The following is a 22,026-nucleotide window of genomic DNA, read 5'->3' as shown; positions in this document are numbered from 1 at the left end:
AACTATAGACCAATAACTTGTCTTCCAACGATATATAAAATCTACACCAGAATTGATGCCGACAGAGTTTATAGTCATTTAGATGAAAACTCAATCATGGCAATAGAACAAAAGAGTAATAAAAAAGTCATATGGGACAAAGGATCATTTGTTGTTAAATAAAGCCATAATGGAGAATTGTAAAAAGGGAAAGAATCTAAGTATAGCATGGACAGACTACGAAAAGTATTTGACAGTATCCCACATTCATGGATAAAAGGGTGCTTAAAAATGTATAAGATACAACCTACACTGATTGATTACATTACAGCAACCATGAAACAGTGACGAACCACTTTGCAGTTAAGCCACGATACAGGACAAATTATTATTCTAGGGATAGAAATTCAAAAGGGAATATTCCAGGGTGACTCTCTGTCACTGCTGCTCTTTTGTCTTGCCCTTAACCCATTAAGTTGTTTACTTAACAGCTTAGGCCATGGCTGTAATTTGGCTCCCAGAAAACAACAGATTGTAAAGACTTCTCATCTTCTTTTTGTAGATTATTTAAAACTGTGTAGTTCATCAGATGAGGAACTGAAAGCACAACTACAAGTTGTCAAAACTTTTTCCGATGATATAAGAATGTCATTCGGTCTTGATAAATGTGCAAAAGCAATCTTTAAAGCGAGAAAGCTGCAGCACCATGAAAACATCAGTTTGGGACAGGAATGTGATATAAGGTAATCTGAGTAAGAGAGAGTGTATACACATTTGGGAAATGCTGAAGGATCAACAATATAACATGAACAAATGTGAATAGAACTTAGTAGGAAACTAAAATTAATACTGAAAACAGCACTGACATCTAGGAACAAAGTCCAAGCTATAAACCAATTTGCTCTTCCTGCCCTAACTTACAGTTTTGGAGTGACTGACTGGCCCCGAAAGGTGCTGTATATATTGGACAGGAAAACAAGAAGGATACTTCATGATCATCAAATGATTCATAAAAATCAGTGCATATCAAGACTGTATATTCCTCATTCTGAAGGAGATATGGGCCCCCTCGAAAGTGATATCTTCTGACCTCACAAGACCCAAATATAGTGCGTGTTTTGAAACATGAAGAGAATAAGCCTAAGACAATTTCCCTGCTTAGTTTAGCAGAAGCACAAAGGTATCAAGCGGAAATGGAAATCAAACCAGAAGTAGATAAAAATCAGGCAACAACTGAATGTGCCAAAAAAAAAAAAAATAAGAATATAAGATGAAGGATCAGATGAGAAGGCAAGAAAAGTAGAAAAAGCATAAATATAGTAACTCTTGGAAAAACTTCATATTGGCCAGGATCGAATGCAGGAATGGTCAAGGAGAGGTAAATTTAAACCAAAAGATGAATGGTTAATATCGGCGGCCAAGATAGTGGACTATACATGGCCCATTGACTATGTGGGAGAAACAGACTAATGCAGGTTTTGTAAAACAAAAGTGGAAACAGTCTCACATCTTGTTCCTGATTGTGATATACTAATGACAGAAGGACTGTGTACTGGATAATAATGTGGCAAGTCTGTTGCACTGGGATTGTGCAAACATTGCTGAAAAACAATCTAAACATGAGCCATTAAGCAAAGCAGAAAATTATGAAGTTTATATCACATAGGATCACATATCAACAACAGTTCAAAAAATAGATGTGAGAAAACCAGATATAGTGGTCCGTGAACAGAAGACAGAAATAGCATTGATCATTGAAATCACCACACTCAGTGACTACAGTGTCTTTCATACAGAGAGACACAAAGTTATAAAATATCAGGATTTGCAGACAGAAAAGAGCACAATGTGGAAGAAAGATACCCAGACAGTTCCAGTAGTAGTAGGAGCAATGGGTCTTTTAAAAAAGAATCTATAATTGTATTTAGATATGTTACCAGTACATGTAACTCAGTATGAAATGGAAAAGGAGTCTTTACTGGGCACATTGTGGGTGCTCCGAAGAGCACTTCTGGCTAACATCAAAGACTAAAACAATACAAATTTCATGAACTTGAATTATACTTTGACTTAAGAATGAGGTCTATTGCAATCATGGTAGAAACCCAAAAGACTTGGAGAAATTAAAAAAGAGAGAAGCCAGAAGATGTAGCAAATCTACTGACAGACAAATGTCTCCTACAGGCTGTTGAGTTGAGATCTATGCCTGGCATACAAGGCATTATCAGACTCCACTCTGATAGACCTCTTGCATATCTGCAAAGCAAGCAGCACTATAATTACCAGTTCTAAAGATTTAAACCTTGCTTGTAATATAGAGAGCACCTGTTGGAGAGACAGGTATGTATCTCAGAAACTATCCATTCTGTGGAACAGTCTCCCCATCCATGTGAAGCAGAGTTCCTCCCTAACTCAATTCAAGTGCAACTTGGACAATTAGATGAGAAACAGTAAATTCATGCCTGGTTTGGCACCTGTGTCTCTAATGGACACAGGCAGCCTGTAAATATTTCATCTTCCAGCCCCTGCTTGTAAATGTTTCACTTCCCAAGCACCTATTTACACTTGCCAAGGGTAACAAAACCTGTCAGAGATTTGGGATGTATGCCTAGGCTTAAAAAGGCACCAGTGGTTGTTAACCTAGCACACAACTATGACTCTATTAAAAAAAAAAAGTATTGCCACTCTATACATATATATATATATATATATCTATATACATATATATATACATATATATATATTGTTACCTATCAAAGCATCTACTCTTCATAACATCTAAACTCAAAACATCAAGACCATAATATCTAAACTTCAAAACATCTAAAGCTCATAACATCGAATTTCAAAACATTGAAAACTACAAAGCAACTATAAATAACATCCCACACACTGTTTGCTATGTTTATGCAGGGGGGCAAGCCCCCCTGCACATCCCAACAGATGGGCTCTGACCCTCCCCAACACCCACCCACCCCATAAATTGAATATACCAACCCCAAGGTCACACTTAAGTGAAGTTAAGAAATTAACTTTTCCCCCATTGTAGTGCAACCTTGGAGTTGGTATATTTAATTTACGGGGGGTGTGGGGGCAGAGCCCCCCACATGGGGGGGTGCCCCTGCAAAAACCTAGCAAAAACACTGTGGGATATTATTTATAGTTGCTTTGTAGTTTTCAATGTTTTGAAATTCAATGTTATGAGTTTTAGATGTTTTGAAGTTTAGATGTTATGGTCTTGATGTTGAGTTTAGATGTTATGAAGAGTAGATATTTTGATAGGTAACCATACACATATACATATATATGTATACATATATATATATATATATGTATATATATATATATATATATATATATATATATATATATATATATATATATATATATATATATATATATATATATATATATATATATATCTATCTATATGTATATAAACCTTTCTTTACATACACACACACACACACACACAAACACACACATAGTATTTCACTTTGACTCTATTAGGTTGAAAAAGCTTTGCAAAAATGTCATTATTTTATTTTATTGATAATTTTTAAGAAAAGAGTACAGAGATCAACTGAGATAAAGTAAAGGGCACAAGCATCTGATTTTAGGGAATAACTACTCCCTGGATCTTCAACCGCTCTTCTCCATAGAATGGATTGTGGACTGAGTCAATGGTCTACCAGAAAGTGTGGTACAGAGAGGGACTCCACATAGCAGTTCAAGAGGGCATGAGACAGTAACAAATGGGGGTAAGGGGAGAGTGTGGACTGATGGTGAATAGAATGTTAAGTGCCCTTGTAGGATAGACTAAAGATACATATTGTCTCTTTTTGAAATCAGTCAGTTGTAATGTAATGTCATATAATGTCACCGTTTCTTAAAAGACACAAAGAGAAAATGACTGCAGCATTTTAAGATAAGTATGTCATGAGGTAAATCACAGTAAGGCTAAAAATAAATGGAAATGAACATGAAAACAGTTGGAATTTTGATTTCTTTCTCCCTCCTTCTCCAAAGGAATCTCTTTAGATCCTCAGCTTGAGGGGTTAAAAGTACACTGCCAAAAGATCCCATCATCCCACAAACATAGTCACATAATGTGTCTAACTTTTGTGCTGTGTTATGTGGAATTTCTCAGTCTTAATGAAAAAGTCAGAAATCGGACGACAAAGGGCTCACTATGGGTATGGACAAAAATACCATATAAACCCATACAAAAAGGTAAATGATTTTCTCATATCAGTCTAAGTTATTCCATATTTTGAGCCATACAAAGAAACTCCTTCTGATAGGTAATATCGGCATAAGCAAGCAGAGTATTTAATGGTATATAGAAACACAGTAGTCAGAAAAAAAAGCTACAGGGTGAAAAAGAAGAATATTTTTCTCTCTGTCTCCCTGTCCCTTTGTATACATGTACACACACACACAAACACACATACACACACACACACACACACACACACACACACACACACACACACACACACATGCACACACACACACACACACACACACACACACTGACGACTACAACTTATCTGTCATAAAGGATCACATGCCACTGGTAATTATTTGATTTAATCTAAGAGCAGAACCACACCTAAGGCTACTAGGGTAGAGTTTAAGATTACATCTATATACTGTACTTTAAGATTACATCTATATTCTTTTGGTCTTGTATGAAAGGGAAATTAAATCTAGGTAACTTTATGTTTACTCTGTGTTGGTCATAGACAAACAAATAACAGAGACTCAGACTCAAAGGGGGTGTTAACTGCTCCTTAACCATTTAAGAAATGTGATCATTACTGGCTTCTGCCTGAATTCTCTCTACTGTGAGGCTCTTGTAATCACATTAGGGGGAATCCATGCAAAAGCCAGATATGATCATGTTTCACAAATCATAAAGGAGCCACGAGGCATAATTGTTTGGCACAAAACTAGTAATCGCATACCATGAGCTTTCTTTCTAAAAATGTACAAAATGTCAATGTGATATTACCATCTTTTCTGATGATAAAATGATTGTCTATATCTAAGTCAACAAGAACTATGAAACCTGCATATGACACCCCAAAGAATAGTAAAGACAAAAGCTTTGGTAAGAAATACAACATGCTTTCTTGATAAGAACAGGTGCATATAGGCGACATGTTAATATGCAAACCAAAATGTAAATAAAAATCTGTGAGAAAATGTAAACTTACTTCAAAATCAAATCGATAAATACAGCGTGCATAACATAATAAGCATGCGTACTTCTACAGAAACAGCCATCCTGTGACCAAAGAACAAGTGTCACTTGTGAGCAGATTGCAGAACATAAGGAATGTAACCAGCACCCACCGATTTCTTTCCAAAGGTTTGCTTGAGGTGCTTGGTCAGATGATTCAAAGAGAGCTCACAGAAGACTTTGGGAAGAGCTGTGTCTCAATTTCTTTACACTGACAAGCCTTGAAGATAGTATATTTCTGTCACTGGTAGCTGTACTTGTATTAGTTATGGCTCTCTTTGCCATGATTTTGATTTGTATGCCTTTCTGTCTAACTTACTGCTGAATGGTCTCACACAGTTCTGTGAATTACAAGACAGGATTTGGGTATAGAGTGCTGAACTGATATCAGAACTTGATAAAAGAGTATGATCTTCATCAAATAAGTGCAGTTTAATTTCAAAAGTCCTTTTAGCACTTTTGACAATTCTCAAGAATTATAGCTATAAACCTTCATTTCTTACTGTTGCTTTTCATGGGGGACTTCCTCCCTACAAAACACACTCTTTTGGTTTTGCAAGGTTAAACCCGGGAGCATGTACAGTATCTGTCAATGTTCTGTTTTTCGGCATGTTTATATCAATGTTACAGATGTTGATATTTTGTTCACTCAGTATAGAGTATTACACCTGTGTAGATCCCCTTCAGAAGCTCAAAGTTTCAAAACTTTGAACTTCAAACTACTGAGACCGTAAGATCGAAGTTTTGAAACTTCAGAAGTTTTGAATGGAGATTGCTGTACAGCACAGAATGGGATAATTACTATTTTCCTGACTGTATTGCAATCTCGGATTTTGTATATTTATTTATCAGCGGGTGTTGGGGGAGGGTGCATGGGGACTTGCCCCCCTGCAAAAAATGTAAAAAAAAAAAAATTTTTTGTTTTTGATTTTTTTTTTTATTTTGTTTTCGAAGTTTCAAAACTTTGGTCTTCTGGTTTTGGCCATTTGAAGTTCAAAGTTTTGAAACTTTGAGCTTTAGAAGTAGATCCATATAGTTGAATGTAAAACACAGGCAAAATAAGTTTGATAATACACAATAGTGAACGCAAAACTGAAAACTATAATATCGAGAGGAAAACTTATCTCCTCTCCCGATATTAAAACTAAAACCCCCCATAACACTAGCTCTCAAATTTGTCTGAATAGTGGCAACATTATAGTATGGTTTTAATGACATTAAGTCTTTGCTTCCTTCATCAACTTAGTGATGGGTACTAACCCTAACCCTAATGCTCCTCCTTCCTCCAACCCTAACCCTACACTTTAACGTCATTAAAACCTTCCCATAACACTGCTATGACGTAAGACAAACTCAGACAAACAAACATCCACAAACACACAAACATCTATCCCCTAACCTAACCCTTACCCTTACCCTAAATTACGCAAACTCGAACACAAACAGACAGCACCCATGCTTCACTCATTCCCGACCCTAACCCTAACTCACATACACACAAACACATTGTCACCCCCCAACTCCACTTACCTGTATCGACATATCCACTGTTCGGCCATCTGTACTGCCGTCATTAAATCACACCCCTGCATTTCTTGGAAAAACGTACATTTGGTAAAATGCAGGGGAACTCTCTATATATATATATATATATATATATATATATATATATATATATATATATATATATATATATATATATATATAAACACACACACAGAATATCTGAGGAGTTTGGATGTTGCATTGTATGAAATAAACTGTAACTCTGAGATGACAAGATTCACAACTAACTAGTGGCAAACCCAGGCATATGTCTCAATTAACTCTGATTTCAAAGAATTCCCTTGATTTTGCCTCATATTTTCAGTATGTTTGCCTGTTTCTTGTAAAATGTTTGTTTTTTCTGACAAAACATTGAAAACTGTAGTCACAAAATAATAGCAGAAATCTGAGTTTTAAACTTGGTATCCTTCAGAAAATACATACCAATTCAAAACATTATATTCTACCAACGTTGTAAGTATAACATCTGTTCTTGCCCTGGGCTTTGTCCCTTTCTCTTGTGCAAAGAGTTTGGGAGATGTAAAGTCAGAAGCCAAACAACTCCCCTACTTAGACAGTGCACACATTTCATACATGATATACTCAGACCTTATATATTCCATTCATTCCTTCTTTTGGCTGTGATTCTTAGTTGTGATTGTTGTCTGTTTCATTAGGAAAAGTGTATTATTTCCATAGCTAATCATTTAAATATGGATTAAACACTTGAGAAGTCTGGACATAATTTTGTGAATTTGTTTGCTAGTTAACACTTTTCTAGATTATGCTAATTATTTTCATAAACTAAGGGAAGTTTTTAGTTTGTAGGGGACTGATTCAGATAGCTATGCTATTTTGAGATAATTTAATGATTATTTTTGATGAATGCATTATGTGTACTTTCTTTTTATTTTTCATTTTTTTCATAACTGTTTTAAGTGGAGCTGTGTTATGATGCTAAGCTAAGGATTTAGAATGGTTAGTGTGTTTGATGATGAGCGGACCGGAGTTCTGCTGTGGCGACCCCTTACCGGGAAAAAGCCGAAAGACAAACAACAAAAGTGTGTTTGATGATGAACAGAGTAATAATCAGCAATGTGAAAACATACACAGTGAGGTGAATACGATATCTATACTCTGAACCAGATATCTTGAACATGGTATGTTATAACATGTGTTGTTTTCATACATCTACATCAATCCACCTGTATCAATCCATCTATTCTATCTCTCTCTGCACTGTAGCATGCTAAATGTAGTGAATGTGTAATATGCATTTAAGTGGAGTGTGGCAATACTCTGACATATGTGTTGTCTGAAACTGCCATACATTAACTAGATCATAAGGTCTTAATTACCAATTACTACAGCATGAAAGGAGGTATCCTAGAGTGTTAAGCTCAGGAAGTTAATTCCTCAGTTGGGGATCATTTGAAAAAAGACTTGGAAATATGTAGTGAGAGAACCCAGTCAGGGCTAATTTATAGATTATAGCCTGTGAAAGTATTTGTTTTCAGAGCTAGAAGCTGAGATTGTAAGAGGCTTGCAGCCTTAGTTTTTCATTTTCAAGAGAGTCTGTGTCTTAGAAGGTTTGTGTGGACAGAACACAGTTATGAGAAGTAATGGAGGTACTGTTTGCTTTATTTGAATCTGTAAACCCAAGTATGATACTGGGAAAATATTTTTATTTATTACAGTACTGAATAAACCTTTATTTTGTATATCTCTAGAATCTTTTTCGACAAAGACACACACACACACATATGCACACACACATGTATCTATACCTATATGTATGGGTTCCTGTCAAGCAATCAGTGGTCATACTTTCACAAGTCTGAGCTCTTGTAATGTTGGCAAAATAGTTATAAAATTCATTTTTTGAACTTAGTATTTGTTAATGTAATATCATAGTACATAGGAGACTGGAATTTGTCCTTTCTCCAATGCATTGTGATATTAGAGTAGGTATTTATAAGTTGCAGCAGGTGTGTGCGGGGGGGGGGGGTGCAGGGGGTCTTTTCCCCATCCAAAAGAGTTTTAAGTTTTGCCTGTTTTATTTTAATAGTTCAAGTGCTTGACATAGACTCATGTTCCCACACACACGAACGCGCACACACACACACACACACACACACACACACACACACACACACACACACACACACACACACGTGTGTGTGTGTGTGTGTGTGTATATACATACATATATATATATATATATATATATATATATATATATTTATATATCATCACCATCATCATCAATCTTTTTTTTTTCATATTTTTCTACATGGGGTCAGGGTGTTATGTCAGCTGCTGCCATCTCACTCGATTCAATGCCACTCTCCTACCTTCTATTTGACAGTCATGCCTGTCATAGGTCTTTTCCCACACAATACATCCAGCTCTTTGCTGGACACCCTCATTTCCCCTTACCTTCTTCCTGTCTGTCCCAAATCTTCCTCACCAGATTGTCTTCTGCTTTTCTGCGCATGTGCCAAAACCACCATAATCTGTTCTCTTTGACCTTTTCTGCAGTTGGAGCTACTTTAGCTTCTACTCTGATGTTCTCATTTCTTTGTCTGTCACACATTGTGCATCCTACCACCCATCTTAGGCACTTCATTGCTATCATCTCTAGTTTCCTCATCTGCTCTGCCTTTACTGTCCAGCTTTCTGTACTGTACAGTAGTACTGGTCACACCACTGTTTTGTGCACCTTACTTTTCAGCTTCTTTGACATTCTTCTGTCATACACTACTGCTACCACTCTGTGCCAGTTAGCTGCAGACCATCTGATTCTAGCTTTGACCTCCTTATTCAGACAAGATATCAGATAGCATGCTCAGTAATAGTAATTTTTAAAATGTCTACAGTACTGTTATGACACTTTCTAAAATATGCTACCATAAGGTCTTCCATCTTAACTGTTTTTATGTCTCTAACATGCTCCTTCATTCTACACATAAATGCTGTTTATGTTTCTCCAGTATATATTAAATTACGTGAACATTTCAGAAGTTAAATTACACTCTCTGCATTACAAGTCCACTTTCTATTTGGTGTAAGTTTACTATTATTAGTTCTATCAAAAGCTATTGCTTTTACATATGACAAAGACGTGGCAAGTCACAAGGATAGGTTGAGACTTACAACTCCTAAGTATTATGGAAGTTGTCCACTGAGCTGAGTCGTAAAACACACCAGACTGACTTTGTGGCCTTTTGTTATAAAACAGTCAAGGACAACCAATGGTGATGCCATAAGTAATTCATATTCGTCATATCAACAAATACCATCAAAGCACCACCTCAAGCCAATTGGCGTACACCTGCCTGTTCCGGCTGCCATCTCAAAGAGAAACCAGGTGCATATTCCTGGCTACCTTGGATCTGGTGGCAAATCTGTTTAACTCATACTTACAAGCCACATACCCCTTGATGTGGTCACTGGAGGACAGCCGGGTCTGCTTAACAAGAATGGGGGAAACACAAGGGGGAGGTGAAGCCATAAGGCCGCTGCCAAACTGGCATGCCATGCCGTTCCTCCCAAATCAGCAGCCTCACAAATAAATTCTGGGTTATGAAAGTTACTTGAACATTTTTGAATAGCAACAACCATATCTAAATTAAACAAATCAAAACCCATGTTATTTAAATGAATATTGCCCAAATCATAGAAATCATGTTCCAGTCTGTCAATATCACTGTGCTCAATCACCTGAAAAACAATTTGGCTAGCAGCCCGCTTTAATCTGTGGTTGATAAAATGCCTCATTCTCTGTCTCTCTCTGGCACTAGACCTTCTAGCTCCCCTCCAGTACAGTCTAGGGGTGATGTTGGACCAAAATAAAGCTACCTTCAGATACAGCTGCCATAAGTGCTCCATATCACATAAGAATCTGGCCAATAATATCTTCTTTGAGGCTTGATCCAGATAATTACCCCCCAAAGTGAATTATCATAATGCTGGGCAAGGCTTCTTCTACTGTAAACTTGCACCATATTTCTGAAAATTGAAACCAGCTAAGATCCAGGAAATCAAAAGAATGACCTGATCACCTGTTACTATCAAAAGAACTTGCGTGACCAGCTGGGCAGGCCAGGGCTCAAATGGATGCTCTCTGAATAAAACAATGGCCCAAAAGGAAATCACTCACATCCCTGCAACAGAAATAAAAATGAATGCCTGATGTATGACAAAAAGGCATCGGAGACCCCCCCCCCCATTCCTGCTCTTTGAATGACCTGCACAGATTGCATTATGTGGCCAAGTCTGAGGTATGGCCTATCCAAAAGGAATGGGAGGAGCATCCTTATGGGTGAATTCCTTTCCCTGCCAAGGCCTGCCTAAGAAAGTCATTAATCTCTGATAGGTTAAAAGGCCTGCACAAAAAACAAGACCGACCTTTTCTCCAAGAGGTAATATTAAATAGCAAACTAACCCAATGCATGGGGCAGGTGATAGCCCAATGGTCTTGTCCAGGTGCACCTGCTGATCTTTATCAGCTTAATCAGTCTTGGATTTTTTAACCAAATCAAGACAAACTCTGGATGACCAAATTCTCCCAACAAAGCTATGGAAGAAGTTCATTGGCCCAGAAAGCAACTGCATACCAAGAAATGAACAAAGCAGCCACAGAGACAAACAAGTGAAATTCACCAATGGTCCTGTAAAGACCGTGAATAACAAGGGGAAGCAGTTGTCTCCCAGTATGTTTTCTGGAATACTGGGAAGGTCCCCGCAAGTTCTATAGGCCCTTAAGTATCCACCCCATAAGCCAATGTCCTGACGCAGTCTGAAGGCCCAAAATAAATAAATAAATAAATTAATTAAATAAAAATGCTCCAATTATCCTAAAGCTGCTAGGTGCACTTTTAGAGTTTTAGGTGAATCCCCTGCTGTGGACCTAGCCACTAAAAAAATTGTAGCAACAACTGCATCCCCCATGGCCTGGGATCAGGGATCAAAGACCTGTAGAATGTCTTGAAAATCTGTAGAGATGATGAGTAACTTTTCCTAGTGTTGCTGACCAAAGAATTTGTTAAATTGATAATGCTAGTCTTCTTCAATTAGCCAGACTTCCAGCAGGACTGGGAGGCCAAGAGGCAAAACCTGGCAATAGACACTGGGAAAATTGTCAGCTATAGGAGTACGATGACCAAGGGCATGAACACACAAAAATGACAAATTAATCTGTAAACTTAGCAAAACTAAAAGCTTTATGACTGAGTTGATGCACATGAACTTGGGAGAACATTTTGAAAGTGTGAATCACTGTGATATTATCTGAGTAAAAATTATCCTCTTGTCACATAACCTATCCTGCAAGGTGTTACAGTGGTGTGTACGTCTAGGCCTAAGAAAGTCAGGATTCATTTTGGCCTCTCTGAATTGTCATTGGGCAAGGGTACGCCCAACTCACTGTAGAGCCGCTTGAAAATGGACACCCTTCCAAAGTACCATCCTGACCCTCCCCCACTATCAATAATTCCTCTGCATAATGTACTGCTGAATGGCGGAGGGGGATTAATTTTTGCCAACACCAATGTAAAGCTGCACCAAATATTTCAATGTTGCACAAGCCACAGCACACCCCATTGGCATTGCACTGTTGAAAAATATCTTCCCATTGAAATGAAAACCTAAAGAAGGCCAATCCTCTTTTCTCACAGAGAGAAAATAGAAAGTAGATTGGATATCCATCTTACTGAGTTAGGAGTCCGTTGACCTCCACCTCCTGATCCAAAGAAGAGTAGTGTACTTTGGACAGTTTGGTGTCATTAAAATCATTGACCAAACCCCTGCTGGGTGAGATAAGTGATGAGTCAATCTGAACTCATCCTCTTGTTTCTTAGGAATGAGGCTGATAGGTGAAATTTTAAAATAGAACCCTGGAGGGGATGAAAAAGTGGGTCAATTATTCTGCCAGTTTGTCGCTCTTGTTTTATTAGCCTGGCAACAACGCATTCATGTCCTTTGCTGGATGACAAAATGTTAACTAACCTGGAATCTAACAGGGCTGTGGATTGGACTGAAAAGTTGATGGAATAACCTATAATAAGGGTAGCTTCTGCCCTTTGATCTGAGAAAACTGACAGCAAATAGAACAACTTATCTAGACAAATGGGGGAATAAGCCCAATGTGGCACATTCGGGTACCTTCCCAAACCCCAATCCCTGTGTCCACAAAAAGGTGGTTGGGCACAAAAGGAAGAATCACACCTCCTACCAATCTCTCTGGCTGTCTGAGGTGTAGAAACATTTCACCTGTCCTTAGGTGACACACCCCAACATCTGGAAACAGGATGAACTTTTCCACAACATGAACACAAGTGGTTATATTTGCAAGCATGCCAGACACTTTTTCCCTGATTGAATACCCAGGAAAACCTTGTATCTTTTGTAGTAGTGGCCCCTCCCTCAGTGCCCATAGGTGCCTTCTTATCTATTATGACACTGAGCCATATGTCAGTGCACTGTGACTCCCACTTGGGGAACTGTCGAGGACTTTCACCTTCCTGAAGAGCTGATCATAATTCAATTACTCCAAACCCCCTTTCACATGGTGGGCTTCCCTTATGGCTACAGAGTAACCTAATAAAGACAGTGCTTAGGTGGGATGCTTCTCAGTGATTATGCCCATGAATACCACAAATCCCAGCTGTCCTGGCTGACACTTTCTTCCCAATAGCTGCTAAAGGTGCCATCCTCCATGTCCAGTATGTGCTTTATACCCTCATTATCTACTAGACTGAAGATATCTACAAACTTTGCTTATATAATCTTATCTTTGACTTTAGATAGAACATGTGCTGTAATATGAGAGCCAGGTGATTGGGATATGTGAAGCCAAGGGTAGCCATCAGGACAGAAATTTGGGAGATGCTCATCTCTTGGAGTGGGACCTTCCTCTCTGAACCCAGAGCCTCCTGAGACCCCCTAAGCAAGTTGGGTAAAGGTAACTGAACCACCTGGTCAACATCAGTACCTGCTCCCACTCCCAGACCCAAAGTGGGAGGTGCAGCAAATTTGCTCTCTAAGGCTAAGTCAAATAGCTTAAATCTACCTCTTCAGGCAAAGAATATATAAAATCCTCTAAACAATTGTCAGCAGATTAACCCTTACCATTAATATTAAGCACTGAAGACCCTTCTGAGACATTACCTTGTGCTTCTGTAGATATCTCAGATAAGCAGGATGGGTGACCTGTTGGCCGGAAGCATCTCCGACTGTCTTTTTCTGAGCCTTCTTTGCTGGAGCTGGCCCCTCCACTGTGCCTTACTCTGGGTTCAATGAAGGTCTCCTCCTGGAATTCATTTGTGCTCAGCCACCCCAACCATTTCTAAATAAATTAGCAAGCCTTGCACTTCCTGCAAAAATGCAATCATCTCCCTTCACTGGACTGTACCATGGCTGAACTTGAAAGATAAAAAAATTAGAAAAGGGAAGAGTACAACAACCATAAAAAAATGGGGGAAGGGAAAATGCAACTACTATGAACCATACAAAGTCATAGTTAAAATTAAAGCACTGGATGCCTGGAAGCTGTGCTATATCCTACACAAGCACTCTGCCACAACCAAGGATGTGTACAACAGAAGGATCCAATGTTTGAGGTAAACATTATACACTACCAGCCAACAGAAATGCCCTGCCTAAAACTCAACAAAACTGGCCCCAACCTCACAACTGTATTATTAAATCATGGTACCCAAGGAACCACCCCCTCAATACTTATACAGTACCGCTCAGCCTCTGCACAAGCCCCACTAGAACTGAAACAAAAAACAGACTTGTCCATTGGCAGTTAGCTCCCAGCTCTTACCCATGATAACACAAAATAACATAAAAACAATACGCAGTTACCAATCAAAGCAAGCACCTCACCACATACGATAGCTCAATCCAAAATGCTAAAACAATGCCTGACACGATGCATGCCCCCCACAAAACTTTCACTGCACCACCCCCATTCCACCACCAACCTGATGCTCCAGGCAATTGTTCACTTAAATAATGAACGTCTTTACACAACTTAAATACAAAAGTTTGCTGTAAAGTGTCCACAAGCCAGCATTCCCTATGCCCACAATATAAAATTATCCCTGTATTTAAAAACAACAAATTATTACTGAGTTGTGTGTATATAACTATGTATATGTTGTTTGATATATACAATGTTTCCTTTTCCTTTCTTCTTCTTCTTATTTTTTATTATTATATGTCACACTCACCCCTCAGATGTGTATACAACAGCCCAAATGCAAACACCACCTACCAAACCTCAACTTCCATGTCAACACTGCCTGTCTCCATCTCCATATATATATATATATATATATATACACATAAATATATATATATGTATATATATATATATATATATATATATATATACACATAAATATATATATATGTATATATACCTTTCTTTATCTTATACAGATATATATATATATATATACATATATATATATATATATATATATATATATATATACACCCACACATAGCTCTATAGATACATGTCCAAGAGCACATTGTACATCAGCCTCATTCTGTCTTTCTCTCTCTCTCTTTTTATATGTATATATATATATATATATATATATATATATATATATATATATATATATATATATATATATAACAAATATTGATTTCCTCTCACTATATATCATACCTCTCAACCTCTTAGAGCAAGAAATCTGGACAAAGCCCAGAAATTGCGAAAATTTTCAAATATTGCTCTTACAAACTTAGAAAGTTGCTAGAATAATACGCCTTGCATTAGCATGAATTTTCTGAAGGGTATGAAGTCTGAAACTAAAATGTGTGTCATTATTTTCTAACTTCAGTCTTGAATGATTTGCCATTAATCTGCCAGAAAGCCATAATTCCATGAAGCAGACAAAAATATGAGGCAAAAATCTGGGCAACCTGTGAAAATCTGTACAGTTGGGAAGTATGCTACATATATATATATATATATATATATATATATATATATATATATATATATATATATATATATATAAAATATATTTTTTTAAATCAACCCCCCCACCCAACCACCCATCCTGCGCAACCCTCAGAACAGCACTAAAAGATCCTTACTATTGTTTTTATTATTTTTTGTTAAAATATTCCAGTGGCATACCAGCCCTATATGGATAACTAAAACAGTAGCCGCATGACCAGAAAGCCCTTACCGTGACCCTCGACTCAGTAGTTGCCAGCTGGATCCAGCACGATGTACCTGCTGGTGGATTCTGCATACAAGAACAGTAGCACTTCTGTTGAATAGGTAGTGCTCGCCTACACCTGCTCCGGATGACAACTACCACTCTTGGACAATAAGCCATTACTGCAGTAAGTCGTTATATTCCATGCAGTATTGTTGAGCTGCATCAGACATTTATAGCAACCTAATAAATACCCACTGCCATACACAGTGTTTTATACCAAACTAATTAATACCCACTGCCATCCACAGTGTTTTATAGCAACCTAATAAATAGCCACTGCCATACACAGTGTTTTATACCAAACTAATTAATACCTACTGCCATACACTGTGTTTTACAGCAACCTAATAAATACCCATTGCCATACATGATGTTTAATAAGCAAGTAGGGAAGGGCAGTAGATTACCAGGCCTTTCTTTTACAACACACACACTTCACAGGCAGAATTATGGAGAATACAGAGTTACCAACTGTTCTAGTTCAATTAAATAAAGTAAAAATTGTCTTGAGTGCGACTCAGATGTCCTTTCATCACTTAGTGACATGATTGCTGGAGGAGTTATCTAGGTAAATGTTATTGAGGTGCTAATGCCATCCTTTCAGTATAGATAATGGGGCATTTTCTAAACACTGCACCCCTGTGGCTAATGAAAGAGGACAGAAAAATTCTACAGGAGTACTGGATCAGCTACATCCAGAGATTTCTAAAAATACCTTGCAGTTTAGACTGAGTGATTCAAATGACTCAACATTGTTATCTGTCTCGTAAAGCATGTTGCTTGACAAAGGCAGGGTTAGGAACCTAACAAAATGCTGCTTAACTGAAATAAATGGGAAATTAGTGATCAGAAGCAATAGGGAGAAAAATACCAAGGAAAAATGCAGGGTTGTGTTGATATTCTTATAATTAAATGACGTGTAGTATTGGCTCCCTCTGTGTCCTTGTCCTAATTAACAGAGGATTTTTGTAGGGGCCTGCAAATCTCAAATCTTGGTTAAATGACTATTGTGCATGACTGGGCCCCACTAAAATGAAAGCCATGTGTTTTGTATCTCAAAATGCTGACACGTGGGTCTTCCATATCAAGTACCTGGCCAGGCAACCAAATAAAAGCCGAGGATTATGGACAATTAAGAATTGTTTAGAATTTCAGAAAATACTTTCCTGGTGAGATTTGTCAAGGTGCTGTGGCAGAGAACTCATACAGTGACTAAAATCTGGTACCTCAGTAGTAACAGGTGTGCATCATGCCTTTGATAACAAGTTACGTAAAACCAATAACACTGCTGCTGGTTAAGGAAATTAAGCTCAAAGACTAGCCAATTTATGCAATATTTCCATAACAATGGCATAGATTACATTAAGTAACAGACTAAGTAAATCCCTGTTTACTCAGACTTTCAGATTATTCTAGAAAGGCCACTGTCCTGACCTGCTAAACATATTCTACTGGTGCATCCTTGACAGACAATTCAGATCAGATGACAGCAACACTCTAATAACGATACACATTAATGAAAAGAAAAAAGATAAAACATTGACCGTGTAAAACAGAATTTAATTCCAACTCACATAAATGTACACCAGAAAAAAAACATATATGCATTTCATAGCTCAGATAATTACTGCAGAATTATAATGCTGTTAAGACAACCAGATCAATAAATTAATTATTTGAGTCCTGTATGTCTGATCTTCACGCAAGTCTTAGAACTAGCATCTACAGTTAATAGAGAGTGACTGTTACACAGTCTTGCCTGCATTTACTTTGTACTGCACAACTATATAGAACAGACAGGATTGTTATTTTTTTGTACTTTGAGCTTTTTGTTTGACATGATGGCATGTACATTTCAGTTTTGTAGCTCTTATCTTCTGTGTCTCCTCTGTGAAAGGGCTTTTCCTAGCTGTGGATAATCCACTTAAGAATCTGCAACAAGTTAATTAATTTTCCAACTACTGAAAGGATGGTTGTATTAGTGGTATCATATGGTGTATATTGCATAAAGTTAACAGATATGTGACTGGAAACATGAACAGAAATTAAAGCTTCTATTTATAGACATTTGTGCAATTCTGCACCTGAGCTCAACCTTGCTAACATTTTGACTTACACTAAAGTTTGTGTTAAGTAGTAAACGTATTACCTGTGTATTAGCAGGGTATCCCATTTGCAAGATAAATCCTTCAGCTACTTTCATAGCTGCCTTTCTTTCATCAGGATTTGCATTTTTGCCTAAGACAAGATATGTAATGAATGCATTATATTTTCTGACCTGATAACAGAAATCCATCTCAGTTATTATATAATGCAGATTGTGTAGTAAGAATGCATGCTATTGTTTCAAACGATGAGTAGAAGTATGTCCATTGTAGTATATTAAAATCAAACATCCATATTATCTTCCTTAATCAGCAGGTGTCAATTCTCAGTGAATTACACTTTGAAGAGAGTTAAGCATTTTGGTCTCAATTATCATATGCTAGCAGAGTGAAGGCTAAACAGGTTGATAGCAATATTTTTCAGCCATTTCTGTACTTGTGTTAATTCTCAGATTGTGTGTATGAGGTGAAATCAAGCATCATCTGGAATCCCTTCTTTGAATAACAATACTTATATAGTTTTATGCTCATTTGTCACTTTTCTGGCCTGCAGTTTCACCAAAGGTCCAATATAGTGTCAGCATTAAAAGAACTGATACTTTGAAACTAGAAAATTAAACAATATATTTTATACTTCAATTAACTTCATTACATCTTTCCATTCCTTACACATTTTTAGTATAAACTGTAAGGCACTTTCTTTTTGTTTCTAAACAGATAATCACACCTTAAGCAGAAAAAAGGCATATTACCCTAAATTTTTTAAAGGATTGCATTACTTATTTAATGCTCTCACTGATATGACTACAAGAAATGGACAAAGCTACTCATAATTTTAGGAACTGTGGATTGTTCCTTAAAATCTTTCTGAGGATCAGCAAGACATTCAAAAATATGAAATTAAGTTAATAAATTAATAGAATCGGACATGTAATCAAAGTGCATTTTTACCAAGTGACTAGACATACTACTTGGAAACTGTAATTACCGCAAGCGAGAAGGAAGAATTGGTTAATCAAGAAAGCACATGCTTTTAAAGAGCAAGTCGAACAGGTAAAACTAGACACAATCATCACTGTTGGTAAGAAGCTTAAAAAACAAATGCAGTGTTGTGACTGTGGAGATATCATCACCCGGGAGATGTTCCAAACATTCCAAGCTCACCTCCCCCTACCACTACTTACCTCATTCCCTCAATACTTTATGGCACTCCCATCCTTACTAGCCTTTACGCATTACAAAAAGCAAATCATCACAGTGGTATAATAAGGTGGCGAAATTTGCAGAAAATACCCCTTTCAGAACCCACCTCTGCATAGCACTAAAAAGCCTAAATTGGTTACAACTGCCCCATCAACTAACATATTCACAGCTTCTTACTAGCTATAAATTTATCCAGCATCCATCTGCTTATCCAACACTTCATACCATTCTACACAGCTATGTTCTAACTTGGTCATTGTTATCCACTGTCCAGAAAGTTCTCTGTATCTACAAACCTATCAGATCTGCTGGGCATGATCTGTTCTCATACTATGTTGCTAAGGCCTGGACCTCCTTTCCTGTATCCATGGGGTTAGTACCCTCCATCCATTCCTTTAAAACCATTCTGAAAGACTTCCTCACCAAAATCTGGCTCTGTTGTTGCATAACCCCAGGATAAACTAGACCCCTACATATGAACAAGTACCTATACGTACTTTATGTCTCCTTACTATCTTTCTCACTCCCTTCCTTCGGTGAATTTTTCTCCCCTTACTCTCTATCCAGCTACATATTGCAATTGCTGTTTGTTTGTATTATACTTACTTACCTTTAATTTCTCTAAACTGGCTAAATTTTTGCTAAATATTAAATCATTGTCGTATATAAGTTTTAGCTATTCTTAACCAATGTGTTCGCATTATGTCTACTGTGTAAATTTTAGAGTTTTTGCATATCTTTATTATATTATTTTGGAAGATGGTAAAATTATTGTTTTTAAAATGTTTTTGTAGTACTTTGGAGCTTTCTTCTCCAGGCCCCCTCTGAAAATGGTCACCTACTCATTCAGACTTTGCTAGTAATCAAATGTCAGTCCGGCCAGCCCCAATCCCTATTTTCATTTTGGCACATGGGTCAGAGTATCACCTCAATAGTGACTATCATCTAGAGCCAAGGTTCACTCTGCCAAGTGGCTAGCCCTACTGTGTTTGTTCTGCCATACCTCAAATTCACACACATACTCACACCTATGGCCAATTTAGAGTGTCCAATCCACCTACTATATGTCTTTGAGGTGTGGGAAGAAATCGCAGCACCTGGCAGAAACCCACAAGAACACAAGAAGGACAAGCAAACTCCACACAGAAGGCAGCCCAGGTGAGAACTGAACTGAAGAACCACTTACTGTGAGATGACAACACTATCTACTGTGCCAATGTGGCACCTATATAATCAAATCTCAATCAATAAATAGTTTTACTGAGAGCTAGATCACCTCTTAAAGTGAAGTACTCCTGTTATTTTCCCTCTGTGCAGCAGACCATCAGCTGCCACTAGCTCATCTAATCATTCACTCAGTCTACTAAACCCACCTTAGCCTCCTCCAGTGGTGCAACATCATACTATATCCAGGGAGTGTGCCCTATCCCCCACTACTTCAGCAGCAGCAGAAGACTTATGAGCTCTACAGTGGCTACTTTGTGCAGCTTTCAGGCTGAGAGTGACACTGCTTATGCCATTTGGACCTTGCAAGGCTGGTAACCCTGCTTTATTAAAGTGAGCATAAGCTGCCCCCCCCAAGGCTGGAGGCTGGATACTGACTCCCATCTTTTCTCTGAGATCCCTCCAAACGCTTGAGCCAGTAATCAAATATGGGTCATTTGGGATGCATAAAGCACTCAGTTTTTGCCATAACAGCTAACATCTGCCTGGGAAAAGAATAAGGATATTTGGTGACAGACTTTAAGAGCTGCATTCTCATATCAGTGGAAATATGATGTCTCATCAGAGGCAACAGGGGATAGCAGATGGCTCAAGGAGTATACCAGAAGAGACCTTACAAGCAGAAAACAAGAAAATCTATCTCTGTTTGTAGACAGATAATAAAATCATATCACCATTAATAATGTGTAAATCTGGTGATGTCATCATTGCAAGGATATCAACAGGACAGAAACACTTCGGATAAGGAAAACAAAAAGGGTGCTCAATCTTCATAACAATCTGGAATAGAACAAACCACCACAGTCTGCAAATATAAGATGAACACATATGAAGAACATGTTTTTCACAGGAACGGAGGAAGATGATTGTCTTTCTGACGATGATATAAGACTAAAGTGTGTTAGAAAACAAAATGAGCTAGATATATGGTAGTTTTTCTAGGAGAGGTTGGAAAGACAAACTTTTGGTTCAGTAAGCTGCATAGTTAGTCCAGTATGTAAGCAAACAAACAGACTTCATGGTTTAAGCAGTTCTTCTTTGCCAACGAAATCTGTTTCATGTTTCTGTTTCTACAGTTTAAATGGCAGTTACAATGATGAGATTAGGATATAGATGGAGATTAAAAGAAAAAAACAAAACAAACTAAAATATGTCCATGGGAAAGCACATGGTGCAGGAGAAATGTAGATAGTAGAAAGTAGCAGAATCCATTAAAAATAAAAAAACACTAGGGCTGGATTTCATAATTGCTTTGCGAACTTGGTATGAGTATTTGCGATGTCTGTGAGTCAGCATAGCTAGGTAGAGATTCATAGAGGCCATTTATGTTAACACATGCTGCCCATAATTGAGCATAAGCAAATTACGTACAATGAGATGTAAATGAGAAATTGTGAAAAGTGATCTGTGGGATAAGAATGTGAGTTTTCTCACAACTGACATTGCAGACTTGTTTAGCAGTACTCCC

General features: G+C 37.6%; 1 protein-coding gene across 1 annotated transcript in view; it reads right to left on the bottom strand.

Moving 5' to 3' along the window:
- SCIN (scinderin) overlaps positions 1 to 22,026 on the bottom strand; it is a 1,026,348-nt gene that overhangs the window by 438,184 nt on the left and 566,138 nt on the right. The window contains exon 7 of the mRNA XM_044066756.1: positions 18,176 to 18,264. Within this exon, the coding sequence (XP_043922691.1) occupies positions 18,176 to 18,264 (89 nt within the window). The remainder of the gene's footprint in view (positions 1 to 18,175; positions 18,265 to 22,026) is intronic.

The sequence above is a fragment of the Protopterus annectens genome, chromosome 3.part1 (assembly GCF_019279795.1).
Source record: "Protopterus annectens isolate FY-2018-M chromosome 3.part1, PAN1.0, whole genome shotgun sequence".
NCBI lineage: Eukaryota > Metazoa > Chordata > Ceratodontiformes > Protopteridae > Protopterus > Protopterus annectens.
Note: the sequence above shows the minus strand (reverse complement) of the source record. Positions and strands in the feature narration are given on the sequence as shown.